We start from the raw sequence: 17,961 nt of genomic DNA, 5'->3' as shown, positions 1-17,961 counted from the left end.
TTTAACGTGTTTTTAAAAAAAGTTCACTTCCACTATGAGATGGAAACTACTTCTGTGTCTTGCTCAGTTCTGGCCCACTCCCCACTTACGAAGTAGTGGCCATGGCACAAGTATATCACCGATGGCGAAGATGTGCAATCTGTTCAAAAATCCACATCATCTGATGTGTCCCAAATCAGTTTAATGAATACTCTCCCTCTAGATGCAATTCTGTTTCTATGCACTTTATGTTTCAAATAATGTTGCCTAAGCATGTTTGGACAATTCACCCGATTGGCTATTAGTATTCATAGTCATACTCTTATATGAATGCAAAAAAAAACAAAAAAATTTACTGAAAAGACTATAAAAAATATTTCTGATGAAAGAAGTTATGGAGCTAAAATATTATGGTTGGAGCTTTAAATGGAAATAAGTATTTATGAGAACGGTTGCAGTAATGTAGGAATGACCACATAAACAGAGGATGATACTCTGTACAACTGGGTAACATAATTGTACGGATTTGAATTACCCTGATTGTGTATGAGGAGTTGTACAACTGAAAAGGGAAAGAAAATTATAAAGGTTCCACAGGACAACATAATTTGTCAGTTAGTAGAAGCCTCAACTAGAAAATGTGCTCTATTATCTCCAGCATAAAGTCTACTACAAATGTTTAGATCAAGACAAACCTGGGGCAAATGTAGTCTCATTTAATCGAAGAAGGAAAGAGAGTGTTGGTTTGGAAAAAAAAAAATCATTAACAAAGCTAATTTTCCAATGCAAAGGTCATCCATTCAATTCAAAATGTCATGAAGTTTTAAAGGAAAGACACAGATCATTTAAACTAATCTTTCAGGAATAGGTACAACAGAATAAAATAAAAAACACTCTGCTTTTCATCCAAGGTAGAAAAGGAAAATGACAAATATTTATAATAAAGGAAAAAAATCTGAGAGCTAAAAGGAATTAAAAATCAGTCAAAAACAGAAAATCAGGTTTTTAAACAAACCAAGATCACAAAATCCTTAAGAAAAATCAACATTAAAAAACAAAACAAAAAACAACTGTTTATACTTACTGCATGTACCCGGGCAAAATAAAAAAAACAAAATAAAAACACACACACAAGAAGCTGAGCAAAATCAATAAATAATAAAAAAAAATAATAATAATAAATAATATATAAATGGTATGTACAAAAAACCTGTTTTCTCTTTCACCTACTAAGGGACACTGGAGCTAAGACAATGGGGACGACCCAAAGCTTCCCTCCCGGGTGGGAGAGTGCTGAGAAACCTGCAAAATCCTGCAGTCAAAACTTGAATCAGAGGCTCCAAAAGGTAAATCAAAATGGTATAACCTAACAAAGGTGTGTACGGATGACCAAGTAACCGCACGGCAAAGCTGCGAAGTAGAAGCACCTCTGTGGGCAGCCCAAGATGTACCAAGCACGTAGAGTGCACAGCATTGGAAACAGGCGGAGGGCGAGCACTGGCTATGTAAACCTGACGGATAGCCAGATGGATACATCTGGCCAATGCAGGCCACCCCCACCAAGCAGCATCATACAGAACGAGTAGGGCACCAGATTTGTGCAAATCCACTGTACATGCAACATAAATGCAGAGGGCCTGAACTACGTCCACGGAGTGGGAAGACCGAGAGGAGTCTGACAAGACAGGGACTACAATCGGCTGATTGATGTGGAAGGCAGAATCCACCTTTGGCAAAAATGTAGGCCGCATGCGAAGCTCAGCCTGATAGTCATGGAAGATCAGGTAGGTAGAGCGGAACGATAACGCCCCAGGCTCTGACACCCACCGAGTCGAAGCCAAGGAACAGTTTTCCAGGACAGGAACTGTAAATCCACCTTCTCTTGCAACTCAAGCACAGCCAACTGGAGAAAAGTCAAAACAAGGTTGAGGTTCCATGGAGAGGTAGGCAGAACTAAGGGGGGCTGGACACGAACTCCCTAAAGGAATGTCTGAACCTCTGGAAGCAGAGCCAAACAACGCTTAAAGAAGATGGATAAGGCAGACGTACCTTCAGTGAGCCTAGGCAAAGCCAAGCATCCAGTCCTCTCTGCAGAAAGAGAAGCAGACGAGGAAGTCGGAAAGAAGTGGGAAAACCACGCCCCATATGATTTCCATATCTGATGGTAGTGGGCGGACATCACTGGCTTCCAAGCACGAAGCATAGTGGGGACCACTGCTTCCAGAATGCCCTTTAGTCTTAAGATGGTGGCCCCAACAGACACACGGTGGGTGGATACAAAAGGTGTACAGACACCTTCCGTGGCTTGAGAACCATCCTGACCAATTCCTGGATCGCCTGTGCCTTTGTCCACTGGAAGGAACACTCACTGAAGGGAAGTATCCAGAATTATCCGAAGAAACTGAATACGTTGGGACAGCACCAGGTTAAACTTCTGGAAGTTGTCTATCCAGCCATGTTGGATGAGGACCTGATGTGTGATAGACACCTGATTCAGAATTTTTTTCACCGGCTGAGCCTTGATAAGAAAGTGGTCCAGGTAAGGCACAATGGTCACTCCCAGGCAGTGGCGAAACTATAAATTTTGCTCCCCCATGCCAAAAGTTGAAACCTGCTCGGGGGCCTGAAAGGAAGGACCCCTGTAGGACCGTCACAGAGCAGACACAGGAGAGGGCAAATAGGTACCTTTGTCACCCGTGGCCTGGAAGATCCATTAACCCAAGAACTGACCAAGGCCGGCCTGAGTAAAACAGCAGCAGTTGTGAAAATGGATTTGAGTAGTTTCCAAATTATGCTCTGAGCCATCCTTTAAGGTCGTGGCCCCTGGGACTGCCAGTGATAGCCACGAGACTGATGGATCCACGGGCAGAGGAATCTCCCACTTGACCATGTTAACTGTGGAAAAAAGGGTAAAGGGAGAGAAAAGGCCTGGACATCTGAAACTTCATATATAGATGTTTCTAAGGTGCAGCCAACTGCTAATCTAATTAAAAGAGAAGTAGGGAAGGTAACGGCTAATCTATTTCTTACCAAACAATAAGGTATCCTGAGACTCTGTCGGCTCCGAATCAAAGATCTGAAGGATCTCACGGATAGTCAGGATAAGGGCTTCAAAGCCCTGTGCACCTGTATCTGGTTCCTGAGAGAAATCCTCCACTACAGAGCCCTCAAACAAATCCTCCACTTCAGATTCCTCAAACAACTCACCATCCTCCTCCTGGGAGGAGCAATCCGCTTCCTCCTCTGACTGAAGAATGGACTAGTCCTTGAGTCCAGGCTGGCTCATAAACTAGAGAAGACAGGTTAGTAGTACTGGATTCCCCCCCCCCACACACACACGTTCTCTACGGGAAGCCGTCAATTCAGTAGTCAAATCGGACAAGACACCAACTAAAGTGGCTATTCAAGGAGGAGTAACGGTCTGACTAGGTTGAACCCCACAGGGATCAAACTCTCAGACACACAGGAATTACACAGTGTGGAACAGTCAGAGCGGCCATGTGAAAACTCTTTCTTGCATCTAGAGTAGGGGTGGGCAATAAGCAGCCCTCCAGCTGTTGGTGAAATACAAATCCCAGCATGCCTTGCAAAAGTTTAAACATGGCCAAATAGCAAAACTGTGGCAGGGCATGCTGGGATGTGTAGCTCTGCAACAGCAGGAGGGACGCTTATTGCCCACCCCTAATCTAGAGCAAACAACTTCTGAGAAATACCCTTATCTGAGGCTTTTCCTGCCTTTGTGCTCTAATAGGACACACACTCACACTACAGTTAAAATTGCAGTTATAACAGGAAAAGTGCTATGTTAAGCTGGCCACACATCTAAAGAGTATCTTTCCAACCAGCCAACTAGTTGATTGGTTGGAATGAAAATCTGGTAAGGTATGAAAGCAAATGACAATCAGCAATTTGCTCCCAAACGCCGGAAAATGGACAAAAACTGTGAGAAACAAACTGTTTAGATCAAACATTTAACAAACTTGTCTGAACAACCATTTTCATCTGTTTTCTGGCATTTAGGAGCAAATTTCTGATCATCATTTACTCCCATACCTTACCAGATTTTCATTTCAACCAATCAACTAGTTAGCTGGTTGGACAGATAGGGGTCTATTTACCAAGCAGTGTTAGGAGACAGAGTGAAAAGTGATCAGAAAGTAATAAGGTGCCAGCCAATCAGCTCCCAGCTGTCATTTTTCAAACACAGCCTGTGAGATGACAGTTAGGAGCCGATTGGCTGACACCTTATCACTTTTCACTCTGTCTCCTAACACTGCTTAGTAAATAGACCCCTTAATCTTTAGATGTGCGGCCATCTTTAGTCTCAGTGGAAATAGCACAGTAAGAACAAGTGATATTGAGGGGGAGGAGTAATACACACTAACAGAGAGTAATATAATCAACCCACCAGACCCCGCAGTGGAAATTCACTGTCCCTCTACTGGGTTGATAAATCAGTCTGTTACTTGTAAAGTAACTGCAGTAATGAAAGCAGAAACTGTCCGCTGACTGGAGGGTGCAGGCGGTAATATGTCGCCTCTCAGTGTGAGCAAAGCACACAATAAGGCAAGAAGGCTGTCCCTTCCCGTCTGATTGGCCAATAGTGTGGGGAGCTAACCTCACAGTGCTGGACCATAAGCGGCGGTCTGTAATAGGGAGCGCCGGATGCAAGCTCCGCCCCCTCAGCCCTGGGACCCGCTTTCTGCCAGCACGAACAAAAATGCTAACACTATTCCTTAGAAGCCCATTAGCATTTATACTATGAATGGGCACATCCCGGCCGTTGGGTATGTAAACAGCTACTAGTCATAGGTGGTGGGACATACTTACCACTGCTGCCGACCCAGAATGTTAGGTGGGGCTGTGTGGGGACCCAGACAAGCTGCAGTAAGCTGTGACGGGTCCATAGTCCGATAACTGTATGGATGCATCCTCAGGATATACACGCTACTGAAGAGCCCCAGGGACCCAGACACTGGCCGCAGTATACCGTGGCAGGTCCCTTCCCAGCGGCTCCCACATTGCAGGCAGACGCAGCAGCATGCACTCTGCTTGTCCTCAATGTAATAAGTAATAAAATAAAGGCTGGAGACAGCCTAATGTGCCAACGACTCTCTTGGGTACATTTTTAAAACTGAGGCTGGTGGGGCATAGAGGAGAAAGAGCCAAACACACTTCTAAATAAATGTACAAGGCTCTACTCCAACACAGTCTATACCAGACTCTTAGCTCCAGTGTCCCCTAGTGGATGGAGAAATAGGAGACTAAAAACCCTGAGTAATACTCAGTTGAGTGTAAAAGTAGGAAGGTCAGAACTGAAAATCAAAGTATTCAACTTGCAAAATATAAGTTGCACACCAAATTTGAGCCAGGCCAGAATGACCGGTAATAGGCAGAGTTTAGTTTTGGCCTCAGACAAACATTAACAGAGGTCAAGGTGGGCATCAGGCAAGAGTAATCAAAGCAAGCAAGGTCAGTAATAACAGAGCCCGGGCAAGCTAACGTAATAAGGCATCAAAGTATATGTGCTACTAAGAGTGATTAAAACTCACCAGTGACCAGTCCCCATCAGCCCAGCACTTGCAGCATTAAGTAATGTCTACCACTTAAGTCTCAATGATTGTCACTGGGAGTGTCAAGGCAATCATAACAGAGCCTAAATGGCTGGACATGCAGTAGTATACCTGAGAGTGACCAGGTTTATCACGGCAGCTGTAGATTAATGCTGCTATAACATAGCACAGCTATGCCCAATAGAATACATGGCGCAAAAAAATAATACAAATTAATGTGAATTACACACCTAAACCATGGTTTTTACTTCCATGTGTTCTCCATGAACTAAGGTCAGTTATAGTCAGACCATTATTTTGAATGATCAAAGACTCTCAACTACAAAAAGGTATGGCAGGAAACATTGGATTGACAAAATGCTATATTCAAAGAGATTGAGGTCTCTGTCTGGTAACCATATATGGGACGTAATGTGCAGTCTCTTCCCCCAGGTAAAGTGTCTGGAACTATTAAATTAGATACTAATTAGAGATCTGCAAGCAGTTCTCAGGCAGCAGTAGGGATAATATTCAGGAGTCCCTCATCCCAACTCTCATTTATTCTCCTCCCCTGCTACCACAATAACAGAGGTACACAAGTTTAGAGTGTGCCTCTTCCTCTGACTGACCCCCCAATCCTGATCTCCGCCTGATTCTCTGGATCCCCTTTCATGGCTGGTAGTTGCCAATGAGGAGTGGTGTGGACGAATGGAAAAAAAACTGGCTACATCATATAACTGAACCTAAAAATGGCAGGCAAGCACAATTTTGCTGACGGCTATGATTGTCCTTGATTGGGAAGCCTAACAAAAATCAATAACTGAAAATCATGAGGAAAATAAAAAAAAAAAAGCTTTACTAATACCTTTTTTTTTTAAATGTAATCTTTAAAGAGGCCTGCCTGTATAATCTGTACTGAGTCATGCAATGTAGGATGGCAGCTCCGTGCCCGATTACAGTATTGATATGCATGTACAAGGTCTCAGAAAGAGATACCTTTTAAATGTGATATTTGCTGTGTGTTATTAGATACTCTGTACAAGAACTTATTTTGTTCATGATGCATAATCTAAAATGTAATATTTCTGCAGAAAGACTTTGGTCTGACAAGCATCATATTATCTAGCCCAGATCAATGGATAGACCATGATCTCTGATAAAGAGATTACTACTGTTATGTAACCCGTACAACAAAATATTGATACATATGGTTAGCTATCAGTTGGGGGTAATGTTTTAAGTTGTTTTTGTCTTTCAAACTCATATCTATATAAAAAGCAGTACTAGTCTAAAAGACAATAGAGAAAACTATGCTAAAAGTCATGCCGAAAGAGTAGTTATCAACGGTCATTCTCTTACTGGACTAAGGCTGTAAGTGGTTGTGTGTGGGAACAATGCTATTTGTTTCTTAAGATGTAAAAGCTGTAATAGTACTGTCTGTGTGTTTGCAGATGGCAAAAAACTATGCAGTATAAGATGTCATACAAGATTTCTTATAGTTACAATGGCACCTACATAAAATATGAGATGGTGCCGCAACATGACAGATTAACTTGAATGAGAGTTATGCGGTTAGAAAATAAATATATGCATACACTGTAGGAGGGACACAATAAAAGGAATATATGATGGAGAAAAGTGTAGGTTTCATTGCAAAAATACACTTTGCAATGCTTATGGAAGGTTTGTGTAAATCCACCACGCTCTCTAAGGGGATGATTTAATTTATGGTGATGTGTGCAGAGTGCCCTCAGAATGGTCAGACATAGGCTCTCTACAAGCAACAGCTTCACTCAATTTTCCAAGCACTCCATAGAGGTGGCATGGACATGTGCAGCTGGACATCTGAATATAGCCCTAAATTACTTACTGCTCATTTACAACAGTAGAATGTAAGCTCTTACGAGCAGGGCCCTCTACCCTTTTGTGCTGCTCCCTACTTTAGTTTCATCTACTTCTTACTCACCATTAGGGCACCTAACACTTGGCTGCTTATGCTCTGTTGCTTATCTGGGTGTTATGGTCGCTAATGTAGCAAAATATATTATCCATGTCCTGGTCCTGTAGTGTATTGTTCTGTAAGTCGCTTGTCTACAACTTGTTTATGTACTTTGTAAGGCGCTGCAGAACATTTGTGGTGCCATATAAATAAATGATAATAATAAAGTCCGCTTTTTTGGTGTTTTCACATCTTACAATATGCACATAGAAAAAAATGGACAGATAAGAATGAAAAAGCGTTTTCCATCATTGAGCTCTTGTAAAGACTGCTTTAAACGGTGAAAGTTATATTTGCTTTGCGTTACCATGAAAAATGCATTAGAAAAATCACTTAAAACATGTCTAAATAGAATTTTAGTTTATTTGTTTTACCTATTTTCCCATTACAGCTATATGACTGAGCACTTGAAAGCATTGTCAAAATTTCTAGCTCTATTCAAGGCTATAACACACATTAGATTATTTCTGTGACAATGAAGTATTCTACTTTTTCTGTTCCTTAAATATGCCTGGCATCGTGGACAGAATATTTCTGAAAGCTATGTACCAGCTTAAGGAGTGTAGTCTGCCACTTGTACGAATCTCAAGCATTGTTTTATTGAGAAAAAATGAGCACACATGAATCAGGTTGATAGGCGGACCCTAAGAAATGATACATGGATTAGGAGAAAAATAAAAAAATACTGTATTGAAAGGTAAAGTCTGCAAGCCACTCTAATGATGTGTTCAGCAAATGCTAATTAGTGCCAAGAATATCTGTTTTAATAATCTTTTGCAGTGTTCACTCTAAGTGCAGGGTGCTGATCAGTGAGGAGGGCATATTTTTATGTTGAAATGCAAAATTTTAAATGTGATGCATCTCTACATTAAAACACGCCCTTCCCACTGATCAGCACCCTGCACCTAGATTGAAGACTATTTTGAGTCATAACAGAGAAAATGTATCCAATGAAGTTATTAGAGGGCTTATGGAGTATACACATGGTCAGATTTTTCTTTTGAATGATATCGTTTGAACGATTTTTTTTTTTCAAACGATTTTGCTAACGATTTACTCAACGATTTGTACGATATCTGAAGCAAAAGAACGAAATCTGACAAATCTGACTGCAAACATGTCAGATATCGTTCTCTAACAAACGTGAATGCGCATCGTTCATCGTCCATGCTTGTACACATTAACTATTTTTTTATCAATTTGAACGATTGAACGATTTTTAAAATCGTTATCGTTCAAATCTGATGAAAAATCTGACAGTGTGTATGCACCATTAAAGAGCTAAGCAAAAAGTTAAAGTGACATGCCAAAAAGAAAAAATTATTGTACAGTATTGTAAAGTGGAAAACTTGTAAAGGGAGCTAATTTAATCACTTTCATGTAAAGCAGTTAAATCTCTCTGGTTCACCAGGGTAAAGTTGTTGGAAGCTTCACTAGGAATAATGAAGTAGGGTAGCACAAATGCTTAGCTACAGGCATGAAAATCCAGATAGGTAAAACTTTTTAAGTTTAACCCAAATCCTGGCTTCCCTTAACTAGCCACCTACAAATAAAACAATAGAAATAAAGTATAGTAAAGTGATTATTCCATTCTACTGAACTCTGCCGCTTATGTAATATAGGTATGGAAATGCAGAGCCACGAGTAGGGTGTATAGTCAAAAAATTCAATAAAAAAACCCCACACATTTAAAAAAATAAACAACACAAACTTAAAAAAACTACAAACAATATTCTATCATTTAATTAGTTACAGTGGCTAATAAGCTCAGGAGAGCTCTATTTAAACCTAATTTGCACCGCAATGAAATGAGGTCAATAACAGGCAGGTGAAGAATACAGATGAGTTTTATTATTATTCACAGTTAATAACTATCTACCAAGTTATGCATTTGGAGGATTAAATACAGAAGCTGTTCTTAATTATTTAAACACTGATTTGATTTTATATATTTATATATATACACACACACACAATCCATCTGCAAGGATGCAGGATATACACAAATTCCCAAATACACAATCATATGGTCCCAGAGTGATCCTAGCCCCATTCACATAGACCTGAAGGTAGCAGACAACGATCGACCAAGACAGACGGTCAAGAGGAAAGGACAGAAAGAGCAATGGCCATTGCATTGTAGGGTTTAGTTTACAATGGAGCCAACCCTTTAACACTTCAGAGAAGGAAAAAAAAAAAAGGTGGTTTTAAGAAAGCTCTTAATTGTTGCTATCCCTCTTACATTATCGTCAATACCAGACTTCGTATTGTAGTCCTTTGAGTATCAGAAAGGGCATCAAATTTGCTTATAGACCCTCTCTGAGTGTTAAGATGGACCATGGCATGTTCTAACTGTAATAATGATAGTGTAAAGATGAACAGGACAGACAGAGCATAGCGATCCTTGCTCTTTTGTTACCATTACTTCAACTGATAACACATGAGGTTGTTTTACATATTTCAGCTTGGATAGTCTGTAAATTGTGTGTATGCTACATACAGGTCTGACCAGTGACTCAGGGTTTCATTATTTAAATTATAAGGACTACAAATGAAGGAGAAAGTATACTCAGACGAGGAATATTAATGCTTATTTCGTAAATGTAGCCTATCTCCTTATCAACGTACTTTGTGTAATCTGCATACCAGTACAGCACAAGCCCTTATCAACCACAGGCTTGATGTGTGTGATCAATCTATAGCAAAGCCTTATGCTGCAAGCCCTTATCCGCTAAGCACAGGAGCATTCCCTTTCCTTGTGATTAACACTTTATTCAAGACTGATCAGTTATGATTCTGCCTGTATCCGGTGAAGCCATGCTAACTTGTGTTAGGAAACATGGGAAAAGGCTAGTTGAACAGATACAAAAGTTTCAGACCCACACAAAGCCAGTCCTAGTAGTGGACCCACCTGGGTTAACCTGCAGGCTAAAGGCTTTCTTCTTTGTTCCTTGCAAAGACATCAGGGGCCCAAGATTTGCATAGAGAGAAAATGGCCGGACTTTTGTACATTTTATTTTACAGGTGCGTGTTGTTTTGAGTGCGTTGCAAACACACATGCATGGTAAAGAGGAAAGGTGTGAAAAGAAACGGAATAGGGAAGGAACAGCAGCAGTAAATGGAATTTGTTAATTTAAAAAAAAGTCTCTTTTTAATTTAAAGGTAAGTTTTGGCATTCTAAATCAAATATCCATAAATTCCCAAACCCTCCCACAGAGCCTACAAGATCATGAATCCCCCTGCCACCCCCCTCCCCCCAAAAAAGTCCCATGTGGAACCAAGGGGTCATTCCCATTTCAAGATGATGTTGGGAAGCAACTGCATATAGCAAAGACAGATAACCGGGATAGCCAATACATCAGGGGCCATCGTGTATTCATTTGTTTAGGCTTGTGTCTACATCTATTTCCGATCTCTTAGACTTCCTTCTCGCTAAATCACATCTGCCATATTTCTACTAGTCAGTCCATGAGAACTTGCCTTCCATTCAAGTCTTTATTCCTTCCCCATGTTCTGTCACCTGACAATATCTGGTGAAATCATTGAGTTTAGACTGCTCCCTTGAATTAGTGGACTATTATTTGGTCTGTCAGTAGTCGGTCCATGCTCTTCTGTTTAGTCTGTCCGTTTGTCCATTCACCCCAAAGTTAGTCTATTGGCTCCCAATGACCTCCTAGTAAGCCCGCACTCCCTCCCAGGTAAGTCTGCCTGTGATCCTCCTTGGCTTCCGGTCCTGCGCAGGCTCTAGTTACATGTTGCGGTTGACAGGTGTCACATAGTTGCGTGGAAACATGCCGGTCTGCGTATGAATAGACCCTTTCCACCAGTTAGGGTCTGAGTTATCCACCACCTGTATGAATTCTCCTCGTCGGAATCCAAGTTCCCCATCCTCCTGGGGGTCAAAGTCAAACAGTGCCTGAACATAGGTAGGTTGCTGTCAGGAAGGAAAGTTTAGGTTAGATTTCCGAGTTTTCTTTCGCTTACATTGTCTACATTATCTGAATTCAAATTATTTTGTATAGAGATTACACACATATTATATATATATATATATATATATATATATTTATTTAGCATATATAAATGACTCATGGTGTTACATAAAACAATTATCTACTGAGGCCACTGAACAGCTAAAGACAAAGATTGCTCTACTTGAGAAGTGAAATATATATTTTTAAATAATAAACACCCCAAATACCTTGGCTGAAAATATACAGATATACACCTTTAAACCGTAACACTCCCTCTCCTACTTTTCCCCCTCTATATACCTGTGGTAAATTTGTGGCTCTGTCTCCCCCGTGTACCTGTGGCACCTGCTCAATGTCACGTAAGAAGATCTGCTGGTTCCGGGACACAGATGTGGACCGATGGTAATCTACCAGCTCATTCAGGGAGTTAAACTTTACCACCCACAAGAAATATTTCCCTGCCCCGTCTCGCAGAACCTTGAAATGCTGTACATCATTGCCAAACCTGAAATGGAAAAAAATTACTTTTGCAACTTCTAAGCATTTTACAACTTCCAAACCCAACAGTAGTACACAGGCTATGCACGTTCAGAAATACAAATACTAGGACTACTTTGACCATGAATGATGACACTACTGCCACTGTTGGGAGTGTATTTCAGAGTTCTACAATGGACTCACTTGACTGATAGAGAGAAGTCTCCAGGAGCGCTTTCACTCTCGCGGATCAAGAAGGCACCATCATGTCTCTGTTTCCCAAGCATCTCCTCTGCTTTAGCACGTGGGATCTTGCCAAAAAACCACCTGTAGAGAGGAATTTTAGGTAAGTGGAGGAATTGTGTTAGAATGAGATCTTAAGAGGCATAGGACTGAAAAGAGGTATGTCTGTTGAGAGAGGATTGGAAAATATGATAAAGACTGTAGGGCAGGGGTGGGCAATAAGTGGCCCTCCAGCTGTTGTTGAACTACACATCCCAGCATGCCTTGCAACACTTTTAGCATGGTCAAATAGCAAGACTGTGGCAGGGCATGCTGGGATATGTAGTTCTACAACAGCTGGGGAGCCGCTTATTTTCTTTTTGTTTTTTTTCTCCAAAAAATATATGAAAAAGAAAATATATAGTGTAAAACCGTAACAATGTTTTATAAATCGTGAAAGGTTGATATAAAACTCATCCTTTAGAAGTAAGTTGCAGATGTTTTTTGACGTCTGGTGAAATTAACAACATACCGCTAAGACCTTTTTATCATATACAGATTAAGAAATAAAATTACTGTTTTATAAAGAAATTAGTCTATATCCACAATTACTTTTGGACTGGGTATAAGGACCCATAGTAATATACCGACGGAAATCGGGATGAGAAAATGAATGTCCAAGGCGTATAATATATCCCATTCAAGGTGAGTACACTGCATATTGTGTAAAATCTTGGAATGGGTAAATTGATCTGTACCATGGAGGCTTGTTGTATTTATTTCCCCATTTAGGACACTACGTGTGGGAGGAATTGATGACCTCACCTTAAAGGCCAGCGTTGCATTTTGCAACCACCGCAGGACCACGGTGAAAATTGGGTCCAACGTCTACAACTTACTTCTAAAGGGTTAGTTTATATCAACCTTTCATGATTTATAAAACATTGTTACAGTTTTACACTATATATTTTTTTTCTCATATTTTTTAGAGAAAAATACCAAAAAGGGATCTTCATTAGATTACAGGATGCGCCAGAACCACTTCACAATACAATTATCCTTTTGAAGGGCCTTGTTGAAAGCTCCTGCTGTTCCTGGCTGCATTCTGGGTCTATCGTTAGACTTCACAGGGAACATAGCGCCAGCCACTTACATCTGTAAACACCCCTACTCTAGGGCAACACTGTGTGGGATTTTCAGGTGGTATACAGGTCAAAGTATTGGACAGTGGTATCTGGCACAATTCGGACACCCTGTACATGAAACAATAGGAAAGGTGATACTGGGATGGAAAAAAAAAAACCAAACCAAAACTATTACTTTTTGCAAAATGATTAGATTATGAACTTTCACATAAAACCAACATATTACGCAGCTTTTAAACAGAGTGTTTTTATCTTTCACATCAGTTCCTGATGAAGTGGAGCAGTCTAAATTCACTGTCATTCACTAATATTGACCTATCAGTTTGTTTTGGACTGAAACAGAGCACCAAAGGATATCTTAGAAAACATTACTAAATTTACTGACCAATGAGAATATATTGACAGTAGGTTTAGTAATGTTTTCTTTGGTGCTCTGGTTTCAGTCCAAAACATACTGGTAGGTCAGTATTAGTTTATGGCTTAGACTGCTTCAGAAATCCTGCTGCAAAGCAGACCACCACTTCAAAATATTTTTTCACTGCAGAACTCGATTGTAAGACAGGAGACAAATCATATCACAACCACCACAGCACAGGTGTTTGTGCTAAGGAGGACAAAGCAGCAGGCACTGCCTCACAAAGATTTCATTTTTGCCCATTATTAGACGCAACACTATATTAGCACAATGTTGTGGTGTCTCACTGATCCTGGCTGGCGCAGCCCCCTAGAAATTATTTTGTCACTTAGCCCTTCACGGCACAAGGCAATTTCCATTCATTATAATTGAATGCAGAGTAATTTGGCTTATGGGTCAAATATGGCGGCTTGTGGCTCAATCATGATTTCATTAAAAATGATCGGATTGCAACATGTGCTTCAACTGTAAAATAGGTTGGCGCTATATAAAACAATGTTGATACAAATTCTATATGGAAGTTACCGTATAATAATGTAATCGTTTTAATTGCAAAAAATATAAAAACAATAAGACACTATCTTTAATGCATTCAAAATGTCATCTTGTTTTCTTTGGCACATATAAGGCTTTCATAGCAACTGGAACGTACAGCTTCTTATTTTGTAAACTTTGCTATAGTTGTTTTATTTTTGGTATAAATGTTGCACTACCACCAAAGTTGCACAATATCTACATTGACTCCTTTAAAATAGCTGGGACGTCTGATTTGGTTCTTTCTCCCACCGCCCTACATGTACATGTTCTCAAAGCTTCAGTTCTTCGGTTTTAAGAAGAACAATGGATATACGGGAGGAACGGCTACTAAGTGCATACCCTGATGGTCTGTTGAAGGGCGTCTTACATAGAATGCAGCTTTAAAAAAAAGTAGATTAATAAAAAATATGGTAACATTAGGTAGGCATATTGAATTGTGACTTGAATACAGTCCAACACATACTTTACTGTAAATAATAATAAAACTCAAAGATAACATGGTCTTAGAGAGGGTCAAAGGTGAATAATTAATGTATTTACCTTGCCTTTGGTAATACACAAGTCAAATGTTAAAAGCTAACTTGTACTCACGGATGTGGCTTCATTTCTATGTAGTTTTTAGGAATAAATCCATCTTTGCCATTGAGCTCAGCTTTATACCAATTCTGGTCGCACTCTTCATTCAAGACCTGTAAGCAGATAAAACAGAGATCAGCCGTTCAATAGAAGTCCATCACTGGTCACTTACATGGCCTACAAGGAAGAAAACCAAATTGCATAATATGTTCAACTTGATGAAACTCTGAACACCATGGGGACAAATAAATTAGCCGCAAGGTTTCATAATAGCCTTGCATCATGATTTGGTCAATGATTTTGGATCCATTTTTGTTCGCATGCACAAATAACCAATGTTTTCATTACTATAATTGCCATTGTGTGCACCGAAACATAACTACGGAACGTCGCAGCTAATTGAATCACCCCGTGTGTGATATTTTAATCATGGGAAAAGCTTTAGTCGTGGTAAGCATACTAGACCCCAGTTTTCATCTGTTCTTCAGGGACGCACTTACAGACTGTTTTACATAGACCAAAAATAACATTGAACACAATAAACACTGCTTTACCGTTGATATTCATCATAACCATTCACAACATAAGTCTATTTCTCAGTGGGAAGAAAAACAAATAATGACTATTACTGATGAAAATGTAAATGCATTCATAAGGATGTACGCATGGGCATCATTGACAAGTCCAGAGTACACTGTACTGGAATGATGCCCAGTAGGCACACCTCAGAAGAATAAAACCACTTGCAGCAGTCACATGAGCTATTATGTCAATAATGGATGCCTACGTATTATCAATCATTACTTTTAAAGGAAAGAATTACAGCTGTGTGTAACATAACATTACGGCAATAGACCAAAGGAACGTGAAAACAGCATGTGTAGTATCCCTTAATAAGAGTAGATATTAGTGTATTATTTCTGAGTGAAAGAGATCATAAAACTATGGATACAATATTAAATGCTAGAAGAAATACAGATATACAGAATGCCACAGGCCATTTTTTCATTTATTCATATCTGAACACAAATCAGCGGTGAAACAGTGTTGATTGTGAGCAATGTATACTTGCAGACTTAAATGGTAACAATATAGAAATCAGATTATAGCAGGCAGTGCAGCAAAAAATGCCTTAAAAGTCTCTATGTACCTTTATAACTAACATTATCATATGGGAAAGCTTTAAAAAACATGATACTAGTGAATTTATCAAAACCAAAATTAAGAAGAGGGGCGGGTGGAGTCAATTCTACTCAATGGCCACAGAGTGCCTCCAGAATGCCTGCACGAAGGCACTCTGTGACCCATAATGCTACAATTCCATCTCACTCCATAGAGACACGGAGGAAAATTAGCACTGTACCATAAGGCAATGTGCGCGGCAGCACATAACGCTCATCTGGTTTCCCTCCAAACAATTTTGCTTTTAGTGGATCATGTAACAAGGATGAAATCACTACAATGTGTGGTGGTAACTAGGAGAACGAAGTGTTAATTTGGTATGAAGGCTTCAAATTAATGTTCACTCCCTCAGTTATTAAAGCCATGGCTCAGTTTGATATCGTCATCCAAACATAAGATAGCAAGATGAGATAAATAAGATTATTTAAAACAGAGAGCTCTTAATCTGCAATTGGTGAAAGCTAATGGAGCAGAGCAAAGAAGAACAGGAAACCATAGAGATCAATATATAAATATAGAAAAGGAAGGAGAGTGAGAGGGGAGGGTAATGATAGATAGAGAGAGAGAGAATGGGGGTGGTGAAACAGGGAGAAGCCAGTGCCTGGCAGGGAATAAATGGTAAATCATCATGATTACCAGTATAACAGAAATACTGACTGAAAATCTAAGTGGACTGACCCCACTTAAGGACGAGCAAACACAATATAGTTGCAAATGCAGACTAATGCTGCGTACACACAGGACGATATGTTCAGCGATCGATTTTGCTGAACGATCTCCCTTGAATTTCCCCGTGTGTTGGATGAACAATATAGTTCATCCACACAACAACAATATCACCAACGACCATTCCCTCCTGCAGGCACTGATAGATATCGTCAAGGTTGTCGTGCATGCATGGACGATTAACGATATCGTTATCGTCCATGTGGTAACGCGCATCATTGGTCAATTGTTGGCAGCATAAAAATGAACGATATGAACGATTTACGATATCGTTCATTTAAATCGTACCGTGTGTACGCACCATAAGACTTCTGGACACAACAGTCATGCTCCTTAGCACACACAGATGGGTGTATAAGTCTGAACTGCATCTTCAGCCCAATAATAAAAATAAGTCTACTGCCTAAAAATAAAACTCAGTAGTTTTCTTGGTTGCACCATTGAACTTGCACCAACCCAATGCTAGGTGCAAAATCTCCATCAGTATGGCCTCCAATAAGCATCTGAGCTCGCAACCAGTTTAGGGAGATGCCTGTGACACTCCCATAACACGCCCATACACAGCCACTGAATAGGAACGCGCTACACAGTGTACACAGTGTTACATATGCAACATAAGAGGTTTTAGGGATTTTCAGGCATGTGCAATTGCAAAAAAACAATCGCTCATCTCCATGAACATCGGCAGTGCGTGCGTATCAGAATCAGGCACATAATGGCTGTCTGCATTGTGTGTTGGAGACAGGTACACTGACTCTTCTAACGGCAAACTCCACGTGCACTAGTTCTTTCCACTAATGCATTCCTCATAGCATTGCCAAGTTACATCTGCTTATATCATTATGTGTAAGCATGCCAACAGCAGGTCGCTCATACCCAGGGTATATAATAGCTGGTCAAAGTCACAACACTTTGGATCTGACTTAAAGATGAATTTGCTGTACAGTATACAAGGCAGCTAATATCCTCAAGTGCTGTCTCCTCATGGATTGTAAAATAGAAGATACAGGTTGAGTCTCCCATATCCAAAATGCTTGGGACCAGGGGTATTTTGGATAACGGAATATTCCGTATTTTGGAATATTTGCATATCATAATGAAATATCTTGGGAATGGGACCCAAATATACACACAGAATGCATTTATGTATTATATACACCTTATACACACAGCCTGC

General features: G+C 40.1%; 1 protein-coding gene across 4 annotated transcripts in view; it reads right to left on the bottom strand.

Moving 5' to 3' along the window:
* Nucleotides 1-9,359: 9,359 nt before the first annotated feature.
* Nucleotides 9,360-17,961, bottom strand: part of GRB2 (growth factor receptor bound protein 2) — a 53,880-nt gene continuing 45,278 nt past the window's right edge. For 3 of the 4 annotated variants that reach the window (XM_088482572.1, XM_088482571.1, XM_088482573.1), the window contains 4 exons: nt 14,892-14,989; nt 12,186-12,308; nt 11,805-12,009; nt 9,360-11,464 (listed from right to left, as the gene is read on the bottom strand). In XM_088482572.1, coding sequence (XP_088338698.1) covers nt 11,279-11,464; nt 11,805-12,009; nt 12,186-12,308; nt 14,892-14,989 — 612 coding nt within the window. In that variant the 3' untranslated portion in view covers nt 9,360-11,278. The remainder of the gene's footprint in view (nt 11,465-11,804; nt 12,010-12,185; nt 12,309-14,891; nt 14,990-17,961) is intronic. The other variant, XM_088482574.1, reaches the window with a different exon arrangement.

The sequence above is a fragment of the Taudactylus pleione genome, unplaced genomic scaffold (genome assembly GCF_031769625.1).
Source record: "Taudactylus pleione unplaced genomic scaffold, aTauple2 ptg000290l, whole genome shotgun sequence".
Lineage (NCBI taxonomy): Eukaryota > Metazoa > Chordata > Amphibia > Anura > Myobatrachidae > Taudactylus > Taudactylus pleione.
Note: the sequence above shows the minus strand (reverse complement) of the source record. Positions and strands in the feature narration are given on the sequence as shown.